The following is a 25,110-nucleotide window of genomic DNA, read 5'->3' as shown; positions in this document are numbered from 1 at the left end:
TGACTCCTCCTTGGAGTCTCAATTTAGTTCTTTCAGTTCTTCAGGGGGTTCCGTTTGAACCCTTACATTCCGTTGATATTAAGTTATTATCTTGGAAAGTTTTGTTTTTAGTTGCAATTTCTTCTGCTAGAAGAGTTTCAGAATTATCTGCTCTGCAGTGTTCTCCTCCTTATCTGGTGTTCCATGCAGATAAGGTGGTTTTACGTACTAAACCTGGTTTTCTTCCAAAAGTTGTTTCTAACAAAAACATTAACCAGGAGATTATCGTACCTTCTCTGTGTCGAAACCAGTTTCAAAGAAGGAACGTTTGTTGCACAATTTGGATGTTGTTCGCGCTCTAAAATTCTATTTAGATGCTACAAAGGATTTTAGACAAACATCTTCCTTGTTTGTTGTTTATTCCGGTAAAAGGAGAGGTCAAAAAGCAACTTCTACCTCTCTCTCTTTTTGGATTAAAAGCATCATCAGATTGGCTTACGAGACTGCCGGACGGCAGCCTCCCGAAAGAATCACAGCTCATTCCACTAGGGCTGTGGCTTCCACATGGGCCTTCAAGAACGAGGCTTCTGTTGATCAGATATGTAGGGCAGCGACTTGGTCTTCACTGCACACTTTTACCAAATTTTACAAGTTTGATACTTTTGCTTCTTCTGAGGCTATTTTTGGGAGAAAGGTTTTGCAAGCCGTGGTGCCTTCCATTTAGGTGACCTGATTTGCTCCCTCCCTTCATCCGTGTCCTAAAGCTTTGGTATTGGTTCCCACAAGTAAGGATGACGCCGTGGACCGGACACACCTATGTTGGAGAAAACAGAATTTATGTTTACCTGATAAATTACTTTCTCCAACGGTGTGTCCGGTCCACGGCCCGCCCTGGTTTTTTAATCAGGTCTGATAATTTATTTTCTTTAACTACAGTCACCACGGTACCATATGGTTTCTCCTATGCAAATATTCCTCCTTAACGTCGGTCGAATGACTGGGGTAGGCGGAGCCTAGGAGGGATCATGTGACCAGCTTTGCTGGGCTCTTTGCCATTTCCTGTTGGGGAAGAGAATATCCCACAAGTAAGGATGACGCCGTGGACCGGACACACCGTTGGAGAAAGTAATTTATCAGGTAAACATAAATTCTGTTTTTTTGTATCTTTGCCAACTGGATTAGCAACATTATTGAGTCTCAACAATCATATGTGTGAATTATTGTGCTGTTTGTTTGTTTTATAAACACAAATAGGAAATTGTCTCCATCAGATTTAAATATTTACAGTAAGTCTATACTCACCATATGCTGCTTAAAGGAACAGTAAAAACCTTGTAATTACAATATATTAATGTATTTCAGTAAATTAAAGGACCATTAAATACAGACTATTTGCATAATCAACAAATGTATAATAAAAACACAATGCAAAAGCACTTTGTCAGAATTATATCTTCTCATTTGAAATTCAGACTAATTTCAGTTAGTTAATTTTTCCTTTACCTGCCTCATATGACAATCCTCAGCCAATCACAAAATGCATTAGTATGAGCTGAAGCCTCAAAGAGCAGGATTTATTAAAGCAATTGTTCTAAAACTGTGCCTATAAATCTGCATATGACAGAATCCCCTGATTTATTAATGCAAAGTGTGCTTAAAATTGGGCAAATCAGACTATACAGTCTTCTCACCTTGCGTTTGTCAAGGAGCACCGGTGCGCTTAAAAAAAGACGTTAAATTTGCTAGTTTTAGTCACATTTCCTAGAGTCCTTAGCATTACGCCCAGTTACAAATGTATCTTTTTTTTTTTTTTTGCAGCTTTGGAGAACGCAAACCTCTCTGAAATATGTCCATTCTAGTTCTCCTTAGGTACTGTTGAGAACAGCATTAGAAATCATTATGTCTTTGAGCTTGTGTCATGTTCACATCTATTTCTGATGGAGAACTTTCTGATTCTAGCAGTTCTGTCTTTGGTTAGATACATATGCCAAATATAGAATGCAAATTGCCCCACAAAGAACAAAAATTGTATTAACAATTTAAATGTGTTGCAGTTAGGGTCATAATTATTACAAAGTTAAAGTAAAAATGTAATGGGGTAATACCAAAATGAATGCGCAAATTTGCCCCATGTAAACACAAATAGATTAATTGAAGAGGGTAAAAAAACACTATCTAAAAAAAACATGGGTTTGAAATGATAAATCAGGAGAACGTTTTTGATAAATTTGGTGTGCCATTCCAAAGGGCGAGCTGCAGAGAACTCAGTGGAGAATACAATGGAGAATTCTCCTAGCCCTTGATAAACCTAGCCCAAAGTGTGCAAATAAAAAGACTGTGCCTATTTTGATAATGGAAATGAAATGGAAAGTTGCTTGCAATTGTGTGCTATATCTGAATGATGACTTAAAGGGACAGTCAACACCAGAATTGTTGTTGTGTTAAAAGATAGATAATGCCTTAATTACTCGTTCCCCAGTTTTGCATAACCAACACAGTTATAATAATACACGTTTTACCTCTGTAATTACCTTGTATTTAAGCCTCTGCAGAGTCCCCCCTTATTTCAGTTCTTTTGACAGACTTTTTAATTTATTTTTAAATGAATTTTTATTCGATTTTAGAATGGAAGGTAACACTTGGGGACACGCAGGACCCCTGTTCAAACATACACAAACAAAAGGATCGGACACGCAGGTCCGGTTGCAGTAGCTGTCAAAACATTGATACACCATAAGTAAATTGCAAAGATTTGTGGTGAAAATAATTCACCAAGATTGAACCCTGGTGTGGGCTCTGAATATGGGAGGGGGGGAGGTGGTACTTATAAATTAAATTTAATGCTCCAGAGATCAAGTCAGAATAAGTTACAGTAATATATATTAATGGATTTGTCCATATAGGTTGAGGAGCAGATAACAAAAAATTTCAAGAGACAAGTGGGATGTACATTGTACCCAGCACACACTGTACTCAGCACCCACTGTACCTAGCACACACTGAATCCAGCACTAATTGCACCTAGCACTCTTTGTACCTGGCAAACACTGTACGTAACACTCATTGTAATTGGCACACACCGTACCCCGCACCCGCGGTACCTAGCACCCATGGCACCTGGCGCATATTGCACCCAGCACACATTGTGCCCAGCTCACGCTATACCCAGCACCCCCCTTGCCTAGCACACGCGGTACCTAGCACACGTTGAACCTAGCACACGTTGAACCTAGCACACGTTGAACCTAGCACACGTTGAACCTAGCACACATGGCACCTAGCACACATGGTACCCAGCACACATGGTACCCAGCACACATGGCACCCAGCACACATGGCACCTAGCACACATGATACCTATCACACACGATACCCAGCTCACGCTATTCCTGGCACACGCCGTACCCAGCACCCGCCTTACCGAGCACACGCGGTACCTAGCACACATTGAACCTAGCGCACTCTGTACCTAGCACACGCCGTACCTAGCACACGCCGTGCCCAACACACACTGTACCTAGCAAGCATTGTACCTAGCACACATGGTACCTAGCACCCACTGTACCTAGCTCACGCTATACCTGGCACACACCGTACCCAGCACCCTCCTTGCCTAGCACGCACGGTACCTAGCACACGATACCCAGCACACATGGTACCAAGCACACAAGATACCCAGCACACAAGATACCCAGCACACAAGATAACCAGCACACAAGATACCCAGCACACAAGATACCCAGCACACAAGATACCCAGCACACAAGATACCCAGCACACAAGATAGGTTGTTACAGTTAAATGAGTGTATCCTTAGAATCTCATACACGAACTGCTGCAGATAGGGAGTATAAGCTGCGGGCCAAATGCCGTCTTTTATTGTCCAGACTTGTATTTTAGCCAATCAGTGCTCTCTCCATGGTAAATTCACGTGCATGAGCTCAATGTTATCTATATGAAAAACATAAACTAACGCCCTCTAGTGGTGAAAAACTGTCAAAATGCATTTAGATTAGAGGCGGCCTTCAAGGTCTAAGAAATTAGCACATGAACCTCCTAGGTTTAGCTTTTAACTAAGAATACCAAGAGAACAAAGCAAAAATGGTGATAAAAGTAAATTGGACAGTTGTATAAAATGACTTGCGGTCTTTTTTAATCATGAAAGTTTTTTTTTTTTTAACTTGACTGCCCCTTTAACCCTTTAACAACCGAGGACGTGCCAGGTTCGTCCTCCAAAAAACTACTCTTAATGACCAAGGACATGCCTGGCACATCCTCTGGGATTTGAAGCTCTTGAAGCGATCCTGATGGTTTCCAGCAGCTTTTAAGGTATTGCCGTGATGCCTCGATATTGAGGCATCACTGCAATACCTTTTTTGGCACACTGATGCAGAGAGAGCCACTTTGTGGCCCTCTCTGCATCGGCCAGCGATGGTGCTGATTGTTGGTGGGTGGGAGCAGCTGCAAGGAGGCGGATGGGCAACCCATCGCTGGCAAATTTCCGGCCAGCAGTCGGAAACGATTGTCGGGAGCACGCGAGGGGGGGGGGGGTGTGCTCCCGCGATCTAGATAGTTTAAATATTTGAAGTGGTGGTGGGTGAGAGAGGAGGGGGAAATCATTTTTCAAAATAGATCTGGGAGGGGGTTGGGTATGAAGCGGGGGGCAGTTACACTACAGAAAAAAACAGTGTTTTTTTTTAAAAAAAAGCCACATTTAAATGCAAAGTGGGTACTGGCAGACAGCTGCCAGTACCCAAAATGGTGGAAAATAGTAGGGGGGGAATCAATGAGGTTGGGGGCTAAGGGGGGATCCTACACAGCAGATTATATATTTAAAAAATGGGAAAAAAGCCTTTTATTTTAGTACTGGCAGACTTTCTGCCAGTACTTAAGGTGGCAGGGACAATTGTGGGGTGGGGGAGGGGGCATAATACAAGTGTGTTGCGCAGCGGCATTTAGCAGCCTTCTAATTACCAAAAACCAAAGCCTTATATGTCTGCTATTTTTGAACAAAGGGGATCCCAGAGAAGCATTTACAACCATTTGTGCACAAGCTGTTTGTAAATAATTTAAGTGAGAAACCCAAAGTTAGTGAAAAAGTGAACGATGTTTTTTATTTGATTGAATTCGGCGGTGAAATGGTGACATGATATATATCAAAATGGGCTTAGATCAATACTTTGGGTTGTCTACTACACTAAAGCTAAAATAAACCCTACAAGCTACCTAATGAACCCCTTCACTGCTGGGCCTAATACAAGTGTGGTGCGCAGCAGCCTTCTAATTACCAAAAAGTAATGCCACAGCCATAAATGTCTGCTATTTCTGAACAAAGGGGATCCAAGAGAAGCATTTACAACCATTTGTGCCATTAATTGCACAAGTTGTTTGTAAATAATTTCAGTGAGAAACCTAAAGTTTGTGAAAAAGATTTTTATTTGATTGCATTTGGCGGTGAAATGGTGGCATGAAATATACCAAAATGGGCCTGCTAGATCAATACTTTGAGTTGTCTACTAAAAAAATATATATACATGTCAAGGGATATTCAGGGATTCCTGACAGATATCAGTGTTCCAATGTAACTATCACTAATTTTGATGGTTTGGAAATAGCAAAGTGCTACTTGTACTTATTGCCCTATAACTTGCAAAAAAAGCAAAGAACATGTAAACATTGGGTATTTCTAAACTCAGGACAATTTAGAAATTATTTAGCATGGGTGTTTTTTGGTGGTTGTAGATGTGTAACAGATTTTGGGGGTCAAAGTTAGAAAAAGTGTTTTTTTCCCCCCCATTTTTTCATCATATTTTATAAAAAAAATTATAGTAAATTATAATATATGATTAGAATAATGGTATCTTTAAAAAGTCAATTTAAGTCACTAACAGATGAGCAGAAAACCCTTCTGGATGCTCCTATTAGTATACAGGAGGTGGCTCGTGCCATTAAGACTTTAAAACCACACAAGGCCCCAGGTCCAGATGTGTATACTGCCCTCTTTCATAAGAAATGTAGCCCCTCCCTTTTGCCCCTACTCACTAGAGTATTTATGCTAGCTAGACAAACAGGTACTCCTCCCTCTGAGTTTTTGGAAGCGACCATTGTCGTCATACCGAAACCTGGCAAAGACCCAAATGCATGCAGAGAACTTTAGACCTATATCGCTAATTAATGTAGACATAAAGCTTCTAGCTAAAGTCCTAGCCACCAGACTCAACCATTTTCTCCCCTCACTGATAGACTGGGACCAAGTAGGATTCACTCCTGGAAGGGAGGGCCCTGATAATACTAGGCGTATCTTAAATATATTTCTAGAAGCCAAACGCAAAAACATCCCATGTACAACCTAGCCTTAGATGCCGAAAAGGCATTTGACCGGGTAAATTGGCTTTATCTTTTTGAGGTGTTGCATAAATTTGGTTTTCCACCATACTTCCAAACCTGTGTCAAAGCACTATACTCCTCTCCGTTGGCAACAGTCAGGGGACTCGGCTTCCTTTCCCCCTCTTTCCCTATCACCAATGGGACAAGACAGGGATGTCCCTTGTCACCCTTGATATTCGCATTAATAATGGAGCCACTGGCGGTGGCAATCCGATCCACTGAGGATATCGTGGGGGTTGTCATAGCAGGTATACCCCAGAAAACTGCCTTATTTGCTGATGACCTCACTGTTTTCTTGGGAAGTCCTTCCCCCTCTCTTCCAGCTCTTTTTAAGCTTCTTCACACCTTTGGAACGATTAGCTACTACAAATTGAATGTTAACAAAACAGATGCTTTCATTATTAATATACCAGACAAAGTCTATACTCATCTTACAACGCTTTATGCCTTTAATTGGTTGCAGCAAAAAATTAAGCATTTAGGGGTTTTTCTATCTTGGAACATATCCACTATAGTTGAAAACAACTTTTACCCACTTTTATGTTCCTTCCAGAGATGCGTAGATCACTGGAATGTCCCATGTATTTTTTGGCTGGGTAGAGTGGCCGCATTCAAGATGACCCTATTGCCTAAATTAACCTACCTTTTTCGAGCCTTACCAATACCCATACCTAAATCCCTCATTGGAAAATGTCAAATGTTATGTAATAAATTCATCTGGAGAAAAGGACACCCTCGGGTGTCTATAAGAATCATGCAGCAACCATTACTGAGCGGGGCGCAGGCAGGCGCTTGCCCACATTCTTCCCTGGAACTCCGATTCCTCGGATTGCAAATGGTGGGGATTGGAACAGGCTACTCTCCCAAATTCACTCTCCCTTTCGAACTTACTCTGGATTCCTAAGCATATCAGGGCATCATTTAATATCAGAAATTATATTGTCCTCTCTGCTCTACGCTTTTGGGATAAAACCCGATCCCTCCCCCAAATTGCCCCCCACCCTTTGCCTAGTCAATCCCTGCCGGGCCTACTTAAGGCCCTGCGAGACTCACATCAACAGCTGTGGCACTCACATGGTATCACCAATGTGGGGGACCTCTTCCCGGATGGCCAACTTATCTCACTCACGACCTTTCGGTCCACCTATAACCCTTCCCGCAATCCATATCCCAGGGGTAGAGAACTGGGAGGCGGATTTCCTAAGTCGTCAGACGTTTCATCCGGGGGAGTGGGAGCTCCATCCGGAGGTATTTGCCCAGCTGACTCAGCTATGGGGCACACCAGAATTGGATCTGATGGCGTCCCGACAGAACGCCAAACTTCCTTGTTACGGGTCCAGGTCCCGGGATCCCCAGGCGGTACTGATAGATGCTCTAGCAGTGCCCTGGTCCTTCAATCTGGCTTATGTATTTCCACCGTTTCCTCTCCTCCCACGTCTGGTTGCCAGAATCAAGCAGGAGAGAGCTTCGGTGATTCTGATAGCGCCTGCGTGGCCACGCAGGACTTGGTATGCAGACCTGGTGGACATGTCATCTGTTCCACCGTGGACTCTGCCAATGAGGCAGGACCTTCTAATCCAAGGTCCATTCAAGCATCCAAATCTAACTTCTCTGCGTCTGACTGCTTGGAGATTGAACGCCTGATTCTATCAAAGCGTGGTTTCTCTTGAGTCGGTCATTGATACCCTGATTCAGGCTAGAAAGCCTGTCACCAGGAAAATCTATCATAAGATTTGGCGCAGATATCTTTGTTGGTGTGAACCCAAGGGTTACTCATGGAGTAAAATTAGGATTCCTAGAATTTTGTCCTTTCTCCAAGAAGGATTGGAGAAGGGATTATCAGTTAGTTCCTTATAAGGACAAATATCTGCTTTGCCTATTCTTTTACACAAATGTCTGGCAGATGTCCCAGACATTCAAGCGTTTAGTCAGGCCTTGGTCAGGATCAAGCCTGTATTTAAACCTGTTGCTCCACCATGGAGCCTAAATTTGGTTCTTAATGTTCTTCAAGGGGTTCCTATTGAACCTATGCATTCCATAGATATTAAGCTTCTATCTTGGAAAGTTTTGTTTTTAGTTGCTATCTCTTCGGCTCAAAGAGTTTCTGAGTTATCTGCTTTACAGTATGACTCACCTTACCTAGTTTTCCATGCAGATAAGGTGGTTTTGCATACCAAACCTGGGTTTCTTCCTAAGGTTGTTTCTAATAGGAATATCAATCAGGAGATTGTTGTTCCTTCTCTGTGTCCTAATCCTTCATCAAAGAAGGAACGTCTGTTACACAATCTTGATGTGGTTCGTGCTTTAAAGTTCTACTTACAAGCAACTAAAGATTTCCGTCAAACATCTTCATTGTTTGTTGTTTATTCTGGTAAACGGAGAGGTCAAAAGGCTACGGCTACCTCTCTTTCCTTTTGGCTGAAAAGCTTCATCCGTTTGGCTTATGAGACTACTGGCCAGCAGCCTCCTGAAAGAATTACTGCTCATTCTACTAGAGCAGTGGCTTCCACATGGGCTTTTAAAAATGAGGCTTCTGTTGAACAGATTTGTAAGGTGGCGACTTGGTCTTTGCTTCATACTTATTCCAAATTTTACAAATTTGACACTTTTGCTTCTTCGGAGGCTATTTTTGGGAGAAAGGTTCTACAAGCAGTGGTTCCTTCCGTTTAAGGTACCTGTCTTGTCCCTCCCTTCATCCGTGTCCTAAAGCTTTGGTATTGGTATCCCATAAGTATGGATGAATTCATGGACTCGATACATCTTACAAGAGAAAACAGAATTTATGCTTACCTGATAAATTTCTTTCTCTTGTGATGTATCGAGTCCACGGCCCGCCCTGTCTATTTAAGACAGGTAGTATATTTTTATTTAAAAAACTTCAGTCACCATTGCACCCTATAGTTTCTTTTTCTTCCTAGCCTTCGGTCGAATGACTGGGGGTGGAGCTAAGGGAGGAGCTATATGGACAGCTCTGCTGTGGGTGCTCTCTCTGCCACTTCCTGTTGGGAAGGAGAATATCCCATAAGTATGGATGAATCCGTGGACTCAATACATCACAAGAGAAAGAAATTTATCAGGTAAGCATAAATTCTGTTTTTCTCGTTATAATCTCTAGAAATGTTTCACAATTATAATATTTAACTCAACCCATTAGTCTGTGCCCTCCTTTTGGTTATTTTAATACCTAGAATGAAGAATTTTATACGGGTGGATATCCTGAATTAGTGGATGTCACCCTATAGATTGTACCTCAAGTTGAATTGCTTTTCATTGTTAATCTGTAACAACATCAATGTCTTGGTTTAACTCATTATTTGTTGTCTCCTTCTCGGACCTTTCTTGATGTATCACTGATAATTGCCAATAAAGATTATTTAAAAAAAAAAAAGTCAATTTAATGGTGAGGAAAAACGGTATATGTGTGGGTACAGTAAATGAGTAAGAGGAAAATTACAGCTAAACACAAACACGGCAGAAATGTAAAAATAGCCTTGGTCCCAAACGTTCAGAAAATGGAAAAGTGCTGTGGTCGCTAAGGGGTTAAGTGTCCCTTAAACATACAATGTAAGTGTGGAAATATTGTGTAACAAGATAGCATATACACATTCCACATCAGCACCTTGATTGCTGCTATTATTTTTTTCAATAGCCAAACTACACCCACCGCTTGCAAAAGCTCCATTGTTTTGCAGGTTATCGGATAGTGTCTACTGAGGCTATTTAGGGGAACATATATGCAGCAGGGTTAGGCTTGTAAGCCTACCATGAATACTTCCAATCCTCAGAATTAGAAAACTCTATATATGAAAAAGGGTAAAGTGTTTAATAAAATTTGCTTTCAGGTTTTGTTTTTATTAGATCTATTTTTATTGTTTAAAAAGATAAATCCTTTACTACACATGCCCAGCTTTGCATAATTAACATTGTTATATTAACCCCTTAAGGACCGGGCATTTTAGACAAAAACTACCTTTAAAAGACCAGAACATTTTTGCCATCACTGCATTTAAACAGATATAGAGCCTATTTTTATATTTATCTATCAAAACTATATATATATATTTTTTTATTAGACAACCCAAAGTATTGATATAGGCCCATTTTGGTATATTTCATGCCACCATTTCACCGCCAAATGCGATCAAATTAAAAAATGTGTCCTTTTTTTTTTCCCATAATTTTAGGTTTCTCACTGAAATTATTTACAAACTGCTTGTGTAATCATGGCACAAATGGTTGTAAATGCTTCTCTGGGATCCCCTTTGTTCAGAAATAGCAGACATATAGGCTTTGACATTGCTTTTTTGTAATTAGAAGTCTGCTAAATACCGCTGTGCACCACACTTGTATTATGCCCAGCAGTGAAGGGGTTTATTAGGTAGCTTGTAGGGTTAATTGTAGCTTTAGTATTAGTATAGAGATCAGCCTCCCACCTGACACATCTCACCCCTGACCCCTCTCAAACAGCTCTCTTTCCTCCCCCACCTCACAATTGTCACTGCCATCTTAAGTACTGGCAGAAAGTCTGCCAGTACTAAAATAAAAGGCTTTTTTTTTTTCTTTATATAAATATTCTGCAGTGCTGGCTCCTCTTAGCCCCTAACCTCCCTGATCCCCCCAAACAGCTCTCTAACCCTCCCCCCTCTACCTATTTGCCGCCATCCTAGGTAATTAAAGGGACACTAAACCCCAAAAAAATATTTCATGATTCAGGTAGAGAATACAAATTTAAATAACTTTCCAAATTACTTCTATTATCTAATTTGCTTCATTCTTTAGATATCCTTTGTTGAAGGAATAGCAATGCACATGGGTGAGCCAATCACACGAGGCATTTATGTGCATCTACCAATCAGCAGCTACTTAGCATATCTAGATATGCTTTTCAGTAAAGAATATCAAGAGAATGAAGCAAATTAGATAATAGAAGTAAATTTAAAAATTGTTTAAAATTGCTTGCTCTTTCTAAATCATGAAAGATAAAATGTGGGTTTCATGTCCCTTTAATGAATTTTTTTTACAAGAATATTAAAATAACCTTTTTTTTCTGTAGTGTAGCTGCCCCCCTCCCAGATCCCTTTATGGCAAGGGATCCCACATAGGATCCCCCTCATTACCCTTGCCTCCCTCCTTCCCCTTCAATGACGCAGGTAATTTTTTTTAGGGGGGGGCTTCCCTGTAGCGTAGCAGACCCGCCTCCTACATTGATGGGCCTGCCCACCCCTCCCTCGTTACTCGTGGGGCATGCAGAAATAGTGGGATCTCACAATTTTGAGCGAGATTGCGGCAGAGATTAGCCCAGGACTCCTTAAGGGCATAACTACCAGCGTCACACAGGAGTTAATATAACCACTAAGTTTACCGTTGTTTAAGCCCCTGCAGGCCACTTCTTTTTATTAGCTTTTTAAATCTTGCACAACAGCCAGACAGTGCTAGTTTATGTGTACCATACAGATAACATTGTGCTCATGCCCATGGAGAATGATAATTATACAAGAACCAGCACTGATTGGCTAAAATGATAAGATTGTAAAAAGCAATGAGATAAGAGGCAGTCTGCAGGGGTTTAGATACAGGTAATCAGAGGTAAAAGGGAGTATATTAATGTAACAGTGTGGGTTCTGCAAAACTGTGAAATGGGTAAGAGATTATCGATTTTTTTTATTTTTTTTAAAACAACCATTTGCAAGTAGACTGTCCCTTTAAAACTACCCCATCTATATTACAGAAGCATGGATGGATCAATTTACAAACTGCAAGGTCTAATTAATTGAAAAATAATCCATAATTAAAAGGGGCATGAAACCCAAAATCTTTCTTTCATGACTTAGGTAAAACATGCAATTTTAAACAACTCTCCTGTTTACTTCTATTATCATATTTGCTTCATTCCCTTGGTATCATTTGTTGAAGGAACAGCAATGCTTTACTGGTTTCTAACTGAACACATGGATGAGCCAATGACAATCATTATATATATATAATCTCAACAATTAAAATTATGGGGAGGCGAAAAGTGAGTTTAAAATCTTCCACTAAATACAAAATATAGAGAAAATAACTCATTGTGTAAACCATTTACAAATCTAAACAAGTCAGAAGACTTGCTTTAAACCCAGAAACTCTCTGACTACACTGTTTCCAATGCAGCAAAGGAATCTGGGTAAGATATGCAAATGAGGTTCACAATGACTCACCTTTTTACTTTTAGCCTGCTTTTTAAGACAGACTTCCCTTTATGCCATAGCACTGCTGCATTACACAGCTTTAATGCTTAGCTATGGTTAGTACAAGTATATAGATAGATATATAGATAGAGATAGATATAGAGATAGATAGATATATATCCACCAATCAGCAGCTAGAACCTAGGTTCTTTGCTGCTCCTGAGCTTTCCTAGATAAACCTTTCAGCAAAGGATAACAAGAGAAGGAAGCAAATTAAATAATATAAGTAAATTGGGAAGTTGTGTAAAATTGTATTCTTAATCACGAATGTCTAATTATTTACTGTCATTTTAAGCGTATAAACAATTTTTGCGCATTTTATGATATATACATTTTTTTTAGTTGGCCAGTGTTCACTTTAAATCATATCTCAATAAAACCTGTTTGTTTTTTGTTCTAGGGGTGGTGTGGCTGGAAAGGAGCCGATTTCTGGATTCAAGATACATTCTATAACTTATGCTTACCTCAGCGGCCAGCCATGATCTAATTCTGTCCTTTAAAAGTAATAAACTTTACAAACTAGTTTTTCTCTTTACGGTCACACAAGTAAAAAAAAAAAAAAATTACTTGCCATGGTAAATCTTTGAACATTTGTAAAAATCAAACTTTATTTAGTATAAAAGTATCAAATGTTATATATAATTTAAAGCACAGAATGGACATTCAACAATTTGAAATATCTTTTGAAATAAAACTTTCAGTCATGTAGAAAAGTTCTTTCCTGAAGAAAGGTTAGAAATGAGCTTAATATAAGCTATAGGTAAAGTTTGCTCCTTGACAAAGCACTTCCTCAGTGAAGGAACAGTCTCTTCCTCACTTCCATATCCAGACTAAATGAAACCTGTTGGCAAAAAGAATGTAAGTTAGTTGATGGTGACATGATTCTATAATTATATAGGAAACAGCCCTACACAGTGCAATAATAATAAATGTTTCCTATTTGACAGCTAGTTGTTTTCTAGGTTACAAACATATTTTACAACAAGTTCATCTGAGAATAGTATAAAAAAAAAAAATATCAGTGTTTTACTCACCATCATCTGATGCTCTCCTCCTCTTGCCATGTAACACTGATCCGCAGTGATGCCCTCTTTTGTGCCCAGCTGATGCGTCCCTCAGTTCATGCATAGACGACTGTGCTTTTAAAAATGTATCCCGAGTATTCCTAACTGCAGCAAGATAGTGTGCACATTCCATAAATCCACTTGATAATGCTAGGTCTTCAGCTGTTTGCCCGTCCTTATTGCATACACTAGAAGGAAACAAATACAATGTTTTTACTCCGATTTATAAAAGTACTTAGTCCAAAACCCATCAACAGCACAGTTAATCTGGTAATACAAAATAAACTTACTTTAATTTGGCTTCTCTAGCAACAAGCACACTAAGACATTCTAAGCTTCCTGACCGGGCTGCTTTATGGATCAAAGTCTCCCCACAAGTGTCCTATGAAGAGATGAGAAGAAAATGTAGGTATAAAACAAGGTTTATCTTAGTTAGAATATTATATCCGCTAAGTATGAAGGCAAGATTAGCTATGACAGATTACATCTATCAGTCCTCTGAGCAGACGCAGTCTATCAAAGAGAGTGCATGCAGCATATGGATTATGCAAAATAAATAAAAGCTTTCAGAAAAACAGGATTCTTTTTATAGAATACATTTTGCTAATACAAGGGAGTGAAAAAATTTCCATTAACAATGAAAGTCATTCATGTGCATTTCAGTTTCTATTAGAATTTAACTCCACAAGCAAAAGCTTTTTTAAGAACACTTCTTAAAAGGACATTGCTATAGTTACTTTTGTTCTGGCTGCATGTAAAAGATGGGATTTATAAATGTGTTGTCCTTATTAGTCACAAATGAGTTGTGTACAATCATGTTCATTCAAGTTAGTTCCAATGTAATTTAAATTAGGTTTTAAATATTTTTTTATAATGCTAAACATATTTAAAGGGACGTGAAACAAACATTTTTAAACAACTTTCCATTTTATTTCTATTATCTAATTTGCTTAATTCTCTTCTTATCCTTTGTTAAAGGAGCAACAATGAACTACCTGGAGCTAGCTGAACACATTGCATGAGCCAATAACATGTCATGTATGTAAGAGCCAACCAATCAGCAGCTCCTGAGTCTACCTAGGTATCCCTTTCAACAAAAGCTAACAAGTAAACAACACAAAATAAACTGTAAAGTTGTTTAAAATAACGTCCCTTTAAGTTAACGTGCTGTTCTTCCATGTTGGACTAAAAATTAAGTTTAATGTCCCTTTAGGTAGCTGTACTTAGGTAAACCTTCAGCTAGAAACCAACCCCACTACTATAAAAAAATGTGATGGGCTTTCTCATGCATTGCCTTAGTGCCATCTGAATGACAGACTACCCTTGTGAAACTGGAGTTCTAAAGGAGAAGGGATTTTTAAAATACTAGTTTCATAAGTTTATTTTTAAGAAATTGAATAATCCCACTTAGTAAAAAAATGTGAAAGAAATTTGATTTAAGTAGAACAATGTTTGAATAGCACTTGCCCTTAAAGGTACTCTGATGTTACAAAAATAAAGCTGTGTAAGCCATATCATACTGCACAATGCATACAAGTAACACTAGTCTACTACGTACCTGCTGGTTAATATCAAGTCCTGTCTGTAACTGCCAAAGGAGAAAAAAAGCTTGTCCACCGCAGACTGCCAGGTGGGCAGGTGACTGGCTGAGAGGGTTATTGGGAACATTAACTGCACACCCAGACTCCATCAGCTGGCCCAGGCTGTCACACTGTAGAACAATTGAGAAGGTAAAATTGTTTATTCTGACTGGAGGAAAAATAAACAGATTACTGGCCCTCGGCAGGTGAAAATAAATCATCAGTAAACTGTAGATTTTATTCCCACTCTACCCATTTTTATACAGTTGACTATTTTTTGCGCATTTATGTTTTGTTTAGGTCACAATTGGTCGTTCTCTATAATAATAAAAAAAAATATCAGGCGACTTCTTACAATGTATATAAAAATTCTGGTTTGTAAACATCATTTCCAGCTTCTTACAACTGATAAATAAAATTCAATCTAAAGTATCATTAACATTACGGATCTGATTTTAAAAAGGGGAGAGTTTACCATCACTTTCACTGATTCGCTAGTAAACAATGTATAATTCATGCACAATATGCCTAATACACGTAAAACGGATCATATGTAATAATATACCTTGCTATAACCATAAAGCCAGCTGGTTGATGTGAACATCTGGATCCATAAAGCCTAGCCCTGTGAGTCCCAGTGAATAATGTGAACATCTGGCTCTGTAAAGCCTAGCACTGTGTGCCCCAGTCTGTCAGCTGTGTCATCTGGATCTGTAACACCTAGCACTGTGTGCCCCAGTCTGTCAGCTGTGTCATCTGGATCTGTAATACCTAGCACTGTGTGCCCCAGTCTGTCAGCTGTGTCATCTGGATCTGTAATACCTAGCACTGTGTGCCCCAGTCTGTCAGCTGTGTCATCTGGATCTGTAATACCTAGCACTGTGTGCCTGAGTCTGTCAGCTGTGTCATCTGGATCTGTAATACCTAGCACTGTGTGCCGCAGTCTGTCAGCTGTGTCATCTGGATCTGTAATACCTAGCACTGTGTGCCCCAGTCTGTCAGCTGTGTCATCTGGATCCGTAATACCTAGCAGTGTGTGCCCCAGTCTGTCAGCTGTGTCATCTGGATCCGTAATACCTAGCACTGTGTGCCCCAGTCTGTCAGCTGTGTCATCTGGATCCGTAATACCTAGCACTGTGTGCCCCAGTCTGTCAGCTGTGTCATCTGGATCCGTAATACCTAGCACTGTGTGCCCCAGTTTGTCAGCTGTGTCATCTAGATCCGTAATACCTAGCACTGTGTGCCCCAGTCTGTCAGCTGTGTCATCTGGATCTGTAACACCTAGCACTGTGTGCCCCAGTCTGTCAGCTGTGTCATCTGGATCTGTAATACCTAGCACTGTGTGCCCCAGTCTGTCAGCTGTGTCTTCTGGATCCGTAATACCTAGCACTGTGTGCCCCAGTCTGTCAGCTGTGTCATCTGGATCTGTAACACCTAGCACTGTGTGCCGCAGTCTGTCAGCTGTGTCATCTGGATCTGTAATACCTAGCACTGTGTCCCCAGTCTGTCAGCTATGTCATCTGGATCTGTAATACCTAGCACTGTGTCCCCAGTCTGTCAGCTATGTCATCTGGATCCGTAATACCTAGCACTGTGTGCCCCAGTCTGTCAGCTGTGTCATCTGGATCTGTAATACCTAGCACTGTGTGCCCCAGTCTGTCAGCTGTGTCATCTGGATCTGTAATACCTAGCACTGTGTGCCCCAGTCTGGAAGCTGTGTCATCTGGATCTGTAATACCTAGCACTGTGTGCCCCAGTCTGTCAGCTGTGTCATCTGGATCCGTAATACCTAGCACTGTGTGCCCCAGTCTGTCAGCTGTGTCATCTGGATCTGTAATACCTAGCACTGTGTGCCCCAGTCTGTCAGCTGTGTCATCTGGATCTGTAATACCTAGCACTGTGTGCCCCAGTCTGGAAGCTGTGTCATCTGGATCTGTAATACCTAGCACTGTGTCCCCAGTCTGTCAGCTATGTCATCTGGATCTGTAATACCTAGCACTGTGTGCCCCAGTCTTTCAGCTGTGTCATCTGGATCTGTAATACCTAGCACTGTGTGCCTAGGCTGACCATATTGCCGCTTTAAAAAGGGACACATATGAAAAATACATATGTCAGGGCTGTTTTCAGGGCTGTTTAGAGAAATGGTTTTGTATAAGAACCCTCACATATGTATTTTTCAAATGTGTTCCTTCTTAAATGAACATCTGGATCTTTGACAACTCACCTCCTCACTAAACAACATCTTGTCAAAAGATGTATCCAATGTATGATCATCAGTTCTGCTCCAATCGAGGTCTGGACGAGTTCTGACACTGTAACCCTGGTGCTGCCAATACTCTATTTCCAGAACTGTCAGGCACCGCCTACCAGCACGTACTCAAACAACATGCACGTGTAAAAGCAACTCCTAAATTTGTAGTAAAGCTAGCAGTTCATTGATGGAGCGCCAAGGTGTCCGCCCCAGCAAGCAACAATTGGTTCAAGCGCACAGATGGGCGTGTCCTGCGGGTATTCTCTGTGTTTTGGTCACGTACGCACACAGTGCCAGTGCCTGTCGGACATGCAGTCTGTTGCGAGTAGGCACGTAGGCTGTGCGCTTATGTTAGTGGGATGTAAATGTTTGATGGGGGAAGGGAAGTAGTGGTTCATAAAAAGGATGCAGTGCCGTGCACGTATTAGTAAGAAGTTCAATAATGAGGAAGCTCAAGACGTTTCATATAGCCACTTTGATGGCCCGAAAATAATGATAACATGTCAAGTCTTTTGTGTAAAGCTGAAGCTTGGTCACGTCTACACGAGCTAGTTTAATGCTGACCTGGCAGTAATATAATTTATAGGTTTAGCTTAAATAAATAATGACACATTTATTTGGTTGGTATAGCTTTAAAAACATAAAAAGATAAGTCGTTTAGAATATTGCATTATTCAGCAGTAGGTCTGTAACATTGCGTGTATGGGAGCATAGAATACACTCAAAAACTGAAACCATCCTGCATGTGAACAATTCTTTTATTGAGACTATTACAATATACATACATGCACAGATCTTTCCTGTGATAACCCATTTAACCAAAACCTTCCTTCTCTCACCCTGTTTTGGGAGTTGATATATATATATATATATATATATATATATATATATATATATAAAACACCTTATTTAAATACAGATACAACTATAAGCAATATAAATATAATAAACAATTTTAACATAATAATAGGATATAGCAACTGAAATTAGCAGATAAAACATAAATGCGCTGCAAAATCGGCGCTCTACAAATAACCGATAATAATAAATAATTACATTTATTATTATTTAATTAGATCCAATACATTTGTGGGCAAAATTTAATATAAACAAAATGGAAGGCTAAGGAATTTTGTGGCACTATACAAATAAATGATTATAATAATAAAAAAAAAGCATTTAAAAAATATGATAGAATATAGCTGCTCAGTACTTTAGGTTTTCTAAATAATTACATCCAACAATTTATGACTTGTATAATGTTTCTGTGAGTTGGATTCAATAGTACACGGAAGAGATTTCCATTTTAAGCTGTATAATGTAATTGCAAACATATAATTATGTTGCAGCACATGTAAGTTTTGTAAACTTCTGAATTACTAGTTTTAATGACAAAAATCTTTTGAAAAACTCCTAGATATAAGAGCGTTGAAAAAATGATTGTGTTTTTTTACAATGCTAATCTTGTTGTATTCATGTATGTGCAAGAAAAGACATTCCCTGGTGGTCTTTTTAGTTTATATTTTAAAAGAACACAGCAGGATAGAGAATTTCACCAGAAGAGGATACAGAGGAATTCCTTCGAAAGTAAAATCTATATAAAGATGATTCGGAGGGAACACAACATGGAGAGTTTGACCTTTAAAAAGAGACAAATTATTTGAAGTGTAACATAAACAAAATGATAAGTTGTGCATTTAATTGAATGTTATGGTTCCATGCATATATTTTAGTGATCTATTTAACATTTTTGTAACTTTGTACATTTATTCAAGGAAACAAGATACAGTGGCAAAATAGCAGAACAGATAATGTAGAGAAGGAAGAAACAGGTTTAGATGGAAATACAATCATGTATTTAAAAAGAAAAAACATCATTAAAGTGAATGTAAATTTTGATGCTAAAGTGCCCGGTTTTTAAAACTTCGATTAAAAACAGGGGCACTTTAATTCATCAAAATTTTCATTTCACTCCTGTTGTGAAAAAAAACTTACCTTTTAATCTTCACAGCAGCTCCAGCTTCCTCCACCCATTTCAAAGCCTCTTCCTGGGTCTAAAATGAGGCATCCGGCTTCCTCTAATCACAGCAGTGAATCAGACACTGAATCCCCTGGGGGGAAAGCTGTGATTGGAGGATGACCTATCAATCATTTCTGACATCAGAAATGGCTTGTGAGACCGGAGGACGCTGGAGCTGCTGTGAAGTTTAAAAGGTAAGTTTTTTGTCACAACAGGAGTGAAATGTAAATTTTGAAGAATTAAAGTGCCCCTGTTTTTAATCAAAGTTTTAAAAACCGGGCACTTTAGCATCAAAATTTACATTCACTTCAAAGTGATGCTGTTTTATTGTTGCCCTTTTGCTTTTATATAACTGTGTGTTTAACCCCTGCAAACAAATTACTTTCCTTTAAAGTGAAGGTAAAGTTGCTCCATATGAAAAGCAGGATTTCACTGATCAATAAAAATAAACATAAGTTTAATTCATAATTTTTTTTTTATTTTGAATATTAAACGATATGAAGACACTGCAAACCTTAAATCCTAGAGTCCAGCGAATTGCCCGGCTCTGTGTCACATATTTTGTTATGGGGTGACGTAAACTCCAGCATCCAATTGAAATCCTGGCCGTTAGGCAGCCACGAGTGTAGGGTGGGGCCGCTTTCTACATGGGATAGAGCACTAACCAGGAAGTTAATCGAGGGCAGAGCGACGGCGCTGTCAATAGAAAAAGTAATAATTAAAAAATATAATTTTACGATGATTTTTTTAGCGATCAGCAGAAAACAAAATCACAGGGTTTGTTTGACAACCATGACAACTTGAAAACCTGATGTAGCCTAATTAAAACATAATGGGGTTGAGCACATCCTTTAGAAAAGTTTATCTTAAAGGGACACTGTGACTGAACCCATTTTTTTTCTTTTGTGATTCAGATAGAGCATGCAATTTTAAGCAACTTTCCAATTTCCTCCTATTATCAATTTTTCTTTGTTATCTTGCTATCTTTATTTGAAAAAGAAGCCATTTAAGCTTTTTTTCTCTTGTAAGGTGTATCCATTCCACGGATCAACCATTACTTGTGGGATATTCTCATTCCCAACAGGAAGTTGCAAGAGGACACCCACAGCAGAGCTGTAATATAGCTCCTCCCCTAACTGTCATAGCCAGTCATTCTCTTGCAGCTCTCAACAAGCAAGGAGGTCGTAAGAGAGAGTAGTTAAATATAGCTAGTTTATTTTCTTCAATCAAAAGTTTGTTGTTTTTAAATAGTACCGAAGTTGTGCTATTTTATCTCAGGCAGTAAATAGAAGAAGAATCTGCCTGAGGTTTCTATGATCTTAGTAGGTTGTAACTAAGATCCATTGCTGTTCTCATATATGTCTGAGGGGATTACACAGATGAGGTAACTTCAGCGAGAGAATGGCGTGCAGTTTACTCTGCTATGAGGTATGTGCAGTTATAATTTTTTCTAGAGATGGAAAACACTAGAAAATGCTGCTGATACCGGATTAATGTAAATTAAGCCTGAATACAGTGATTTAATAATGACTGGTATCATGCTTACTCCCAGGGGTAATACCCTTATGATATTGCAATATAAAACGTTTGCTGGCATGTTTAATCGTTTTTATATATGCTTTGGTGATAAGACTTTATTGGGGCCTAGTTTTTTCCACATGGCTGGCTTAAATTTTGCCTAGAAACAGTTTCCTGAGGCTTTCCACTGTTGTAGTATGAGTGGGAGGGGCCTATTTTAACGTTTTTTTTGTGCAGTTAAAATTACAAACTAAGATATCCAGATTCCCTCAAAGGCCCTCTGAATGCTATAGGACATCTCTAAAGGGCCAAAAGGCTTTCCAAAGTCGTTTATTGGGGAAGGTAGGGCCACAGAAAGCTGTGGCAGTTGGTTGTGACTGTTAAAAAACTATTTAGTTTTTTTGATCCGTTTTTTTAACTAAGGGGTTAAGCATCCATTTGCAAGTGGGTGCAATGCTCTGCTAGCCTATTACATACACTGTAAAAATTTCGTTTGATTTACTGCATTTTTTCACTGTTTTTCAAATTCTGCCAAAAATTGTTTCTCTTAAAGGCACAGTACCGTTTTTTATATTTGCTTGTTAACTTGATTTAAAGTGTTTTCCAAGCTTGCTAGTCTCATTGCTAGTCTGTATAAACATGTCTGACATAGAGGAAACTCCTTGTTCATTATGTTTAAAAGCCATGGTGGAACCCCCTCTTAGAATGTGTACCAAATGTACTGATTTCACTTTATGCAATAAAGATCATATTCTGTCTTTAAAAAATTTATCACCAGAGGAATCTGACGAGGGGAAAGTTATGCCGACTAACTCTCCCCACGTGTCAGACCCTTTGACTCCCGCTCAAGGGACTCCCGCTCAAATGGCGCCAAGTACATCTAGGGTGCCCATAGCGTTTACTTTACAAGACATGGCGGCAGTCATGGATAATACACTGTCAGCGGTATTAGCCAGACTACCTGAACTTAGAGGTAAGCGACATAGCTCTGGGGTGAGACGAGGTGCAGAGCATACTGACGCTTTAAGAACCATGTCTGATACTGCCTCACAATATGCAGAAGCTGAGGAAGGAGAGCTTCAGTCTGTGGGTGATGTTAATGGCTCAGGAAAGATACCTGATTCTGATATTTCTACATTTAAATGTAAGCTGGAACACCTCCGCGTGTTGCTTAGGGAGGTTTTTAGCTGCTCTGAATGACTGTGATACCATTGCAGTGCCAGAGAAATTGTGTAGACTGGATAAATACTTTGCAGTGCCGGTGTGTACTGATGTTTTTCCAATACCTAAAAGGTTTACAGAAATTATTAATAAGGAATGGGATAGACCAGGTATGCCGTTCTCTCCCCCTCCTATTTTTAGAAAAAATGTTTCCAATAGACGCCACCACACGGGACTTATGGCAGACAGTCCCTAAGGTGGAGGGAGCAGTTTCTACTCTAGCAAAGCGTACTACTATCCCTGTCGAGGACAGTTGTGCTTTTTTAGATCCAATGGATAAAAAATTAGGTTACCTTAAGAAAATATTTATTCAACAAGGTTTTATCCTACAGCCCCTTGTATGCATTGCCCCTGTCAGTGCTGCTGCGGCGTACTGGTTTGAGTCTCTGGAAGAGGCTTTACAGGTAGAGACTCCATTGGATGACATACTTGGCAAACTTAGAGCACTTAAGCTAGCCAATTCTTTGGTTTCTGATGCCATTGTTCATTTGACTAAACTAACGGCTAAGAATTCTGGTTTTGCTATACAGGCGCGCAGAGCGCTATGGCTTAAATCATGGTCAGCTGACGTGACTTCAAAATCTAAGCTGCTTAACATTCCCTTCAAGGGGCAGACCCTATTCGGGCCTGGTTTGAAGGAGATTATTGCTGATATCACTGGAGGAAAAGGTCATGCCCTTCCTCAGGACAGGTCCAAATTTAGGGCCAAACAGTCTAATTTTCATGCCTTTCGAAACTTCAAGGCAGGTGCGGCATCAACTTCCTCTAATGCTAAACAAGAGGGAACTTTTGCTCAATCCAAAACGGTCTGGAGACCAAACCAGACCTGGAAAAAAACATAATTTATGCTTACCTGATAAATTTATTTCTCTTGTAGTGTATCCAGTCCACTGATCATCATTTACTTGTGGGATATTCTCCTTCCCAACAGGAAGTTGCAAGAGGATCACCCACAGCAGAGCTGCTATATAGCTCCTCCCCTAACTGCCATATCCAGTCATTCGACCGAAACAAGCCGAGAAAGGAGACACCATAGGGTGCAGTGGTGACTGAAGTTTAATTAAAATTTAGGCCTGCCTTAAACGGACAGGGCGGGCAGTGGACTGGATACACTACAAGAGAAATACATTTATCAGGTAAGCATAAATTATGTTTTCTCTTGTTAAGTGTATCCAGTCCACGGATCATCATTTACTTGTGGGATACCAATACCAAAGCTTAAGTACACGGATGATGGGAGGGATAAGGCAGGAACTTAAACGTAAGGAACCACTGCCTGTAGAACGTTTCTCCCAAAAACAGCCTCCGAAGAAGCAAAAGTATCAAATTTGTAAAATTTTGAAAAGGTATGAAACGAAGACCAAGTCGCAGCCTTGCAAATCTGTTCAACAGAGGCCTCATTTTTAAAGGCCCAGGTAGAAGCCACAGCTCTAGTAGAATGAGCTGTAATTCTTTCAGGGGGCTGCTGTCCAGCAGTCTTATATGCTAAACGGATTATACTCCGAAGCCAAAAAGAAAGAGGTTGCCGAGGCCTTTTGACCTCTCCTCTTTCCAGAGTAAATAACAAACAGGTGAGATGTTTGGCGAAAATCTTTAGTAGCCTGCAAGTAAAACTTCAATGCACGGACTACGTCTAGATTATGCAAGACGTTCCTTCTTTGAAGGAGGATTAGGGCATAATGATGGAACAACAATCTCTTGATTGATATTCTTGTTAGAAACCACCTTAGGTAAAAACCCAGGTTTTGTACGCAGAACTACTTTATCTGAATGAAAGATCAGATAAGGAGAATCACAATGTAAGGCAGATAACTCCGAGACTCTTCGAGCCGAGGAAATAGCCATCAGAAAAAGAACTTTCAATGATAGAAGTTTGATATCAATAGAATGAAGGGGTTCAAACAGAACCCCTTGAAGAACTTTAAGAACCAAGTTTAGGCTCCATGGGGGAGCAACAGGTTTAAACACAGGCTTAATTCTAACTAAAGCCTGACAAAATGCCTGAACGTCTGGAACTTCTGCCAGACGCTTGTGTAAAAGAATAGACAGAGCAGAAATCTGTCCCTTTAAAGAACTAGCTGATACTCCTTTGTCCAAACCCTCTTGGAGGAAGGACAATATCCTAGGAATCCTAACCCTACTCCATGAGTAATTCTTGGATTCACACCAATGAAGATATTTACGCCAAATCTTGTGGTAAATTTTCCTGGTGACAGGCTTTCGTGCCTGTATTAAGGTATCAATTACTGACTCGGAGAAGCCACGCTTTGATAGGATCAAGCGTTCAATCTCCATGCAGTCAGTCTCAGAGAAAGTAGATTCGGATGATTGAAAGGACCTTGTATTAGAAGGTCTTGTCTCAGAGGCAGAGTCCATGGTGGAAAGGATGACATGTCCACTAGGTCTGCATACCAGGTCCTGCGTGGCCACGCAGGCGCTATCAATATCACCTATGCTTTCTCCTGTTTGATTTTGGCAATCAGACGAGGGAGCAGAGGAAACGGTGGAAACACATAGGCCAGGTTGAAGAACCAAGGCGCTGCTAGAGCATCTATCAGTGCCGCTTCTGGGTCCCTGGACCTGGATCCGTAACAAGGAAGCTTGGCGTTCTGGCGAGACGCCATGAGATCCAGTTCTGGTTTGCCCCAACGGAGAACCAATTGAGCAAACACCTCCGGATGGAGTTCCCACTCCCCCGGATGAAAAGTCTGAAGACTTCGAAAATCCGCCTCCCAGTTCTCTACCCCTGGGATATGGATCGCTGATAGGTGGCAAGAGTGAGTCTCTGCCCAGCGAATTATCTTGGAGACTTCTGACATCGCTAGGGAACTCCTGGTCCCCCCTTGATGGATGATGTAAGCCA

The 25,110-nt window shown here is 40.1% G+C and overlaps 2 protein-coding genes across 2 annotated transcripts in view; one reads left to right on the top strand and one right to left on the bottom strand.

The window, feature by feature from the left end:
* The window catches only part of UFSP2 (UFM1 specific peptidase 2), a 139,507-nt gene extending 126,392 nt beyond the window's left edge, over nt 1-13,115 (top strand). The window contains exon 12 of the mRNA XM_053703885.1: nt 12,994-13,115. Within this exon, the coding sequence (XP_053559860.1) occupies nt 12,994-13,080 (87 nt within the window). The 3' untranslated portion in view covers nt 13,081-13,115. The remainder of the gene's footprint in view (nt 1-12,993) is intronic.
* A 58-nt stretch (nt 13,116-13,173) lies between these two features.
* Nucleotides 13,174-17,581, bottom strand: ANKRD37 (ankyrin repeat domain 37). Its single transcript, XM_053703889.1, has 5 exons — nt 17,462-17,581; nt 15,216-15,368; nt 13,948-14,039; nt 13,628-13,845; nt 13,174-13,434 (listed from the first exon to the last, which is right to left on the bottom strand). Exons 1-5 carry the CDS (start codon nt 17,477-17,479, stop codon nt 13,424-13,426), a joined length of 492 nt encoding a protein of 163 aa, XP_053559864.1. The 5' UTR covers nt 17,480-17,581; the 3' UTR covers nt 13,174-13,423.
* Nucleotides 17,582-25,110: the final 7,529 nt, after the last annotated feature.

Source organism: Bombina bombina, chromosome 2 (assembly GCF_027579735.1).
Source record: "Bombina bombina isolate aBomBom1 chromosome 2, aBomBom1.pri, whole genome shotgun sequence".
NCBI classification, from domain to species: domain Eukaryota; kingdom Metazoa; phylum Chordata; class Amphibia; order Anura; family Bombinatoridae; genus Bombina; species Bombina bombina.
The sequence above is the reverse complement of the archived record's forward strand: the minus strand, read 5'-3'. Positions and strand labels throughout refer to the sequence as shown.

What these genes read in the sequence shown, in the direction of transcription:
- ANKRD37 (XM_053703889.1), bottom strand. An exon ending in GACTTGATATTAACCAGCAG is followed by an intron (nt 14,040 to 15,215) that starts GTACGTAGTAGA and finishes ATCTCTTCATAG; the next exon opens with GACACTTGTGGGGAGACTTT. An exon ending in GCTAGAGAAGCCAAATTAAA is followed by an intron (nt 13,846 to 13,947) that starts GTAAGTTTATTT and finishes GTTTCCTTCTAG; the next exon opens with TGTATGCAATAAGGACGGGC.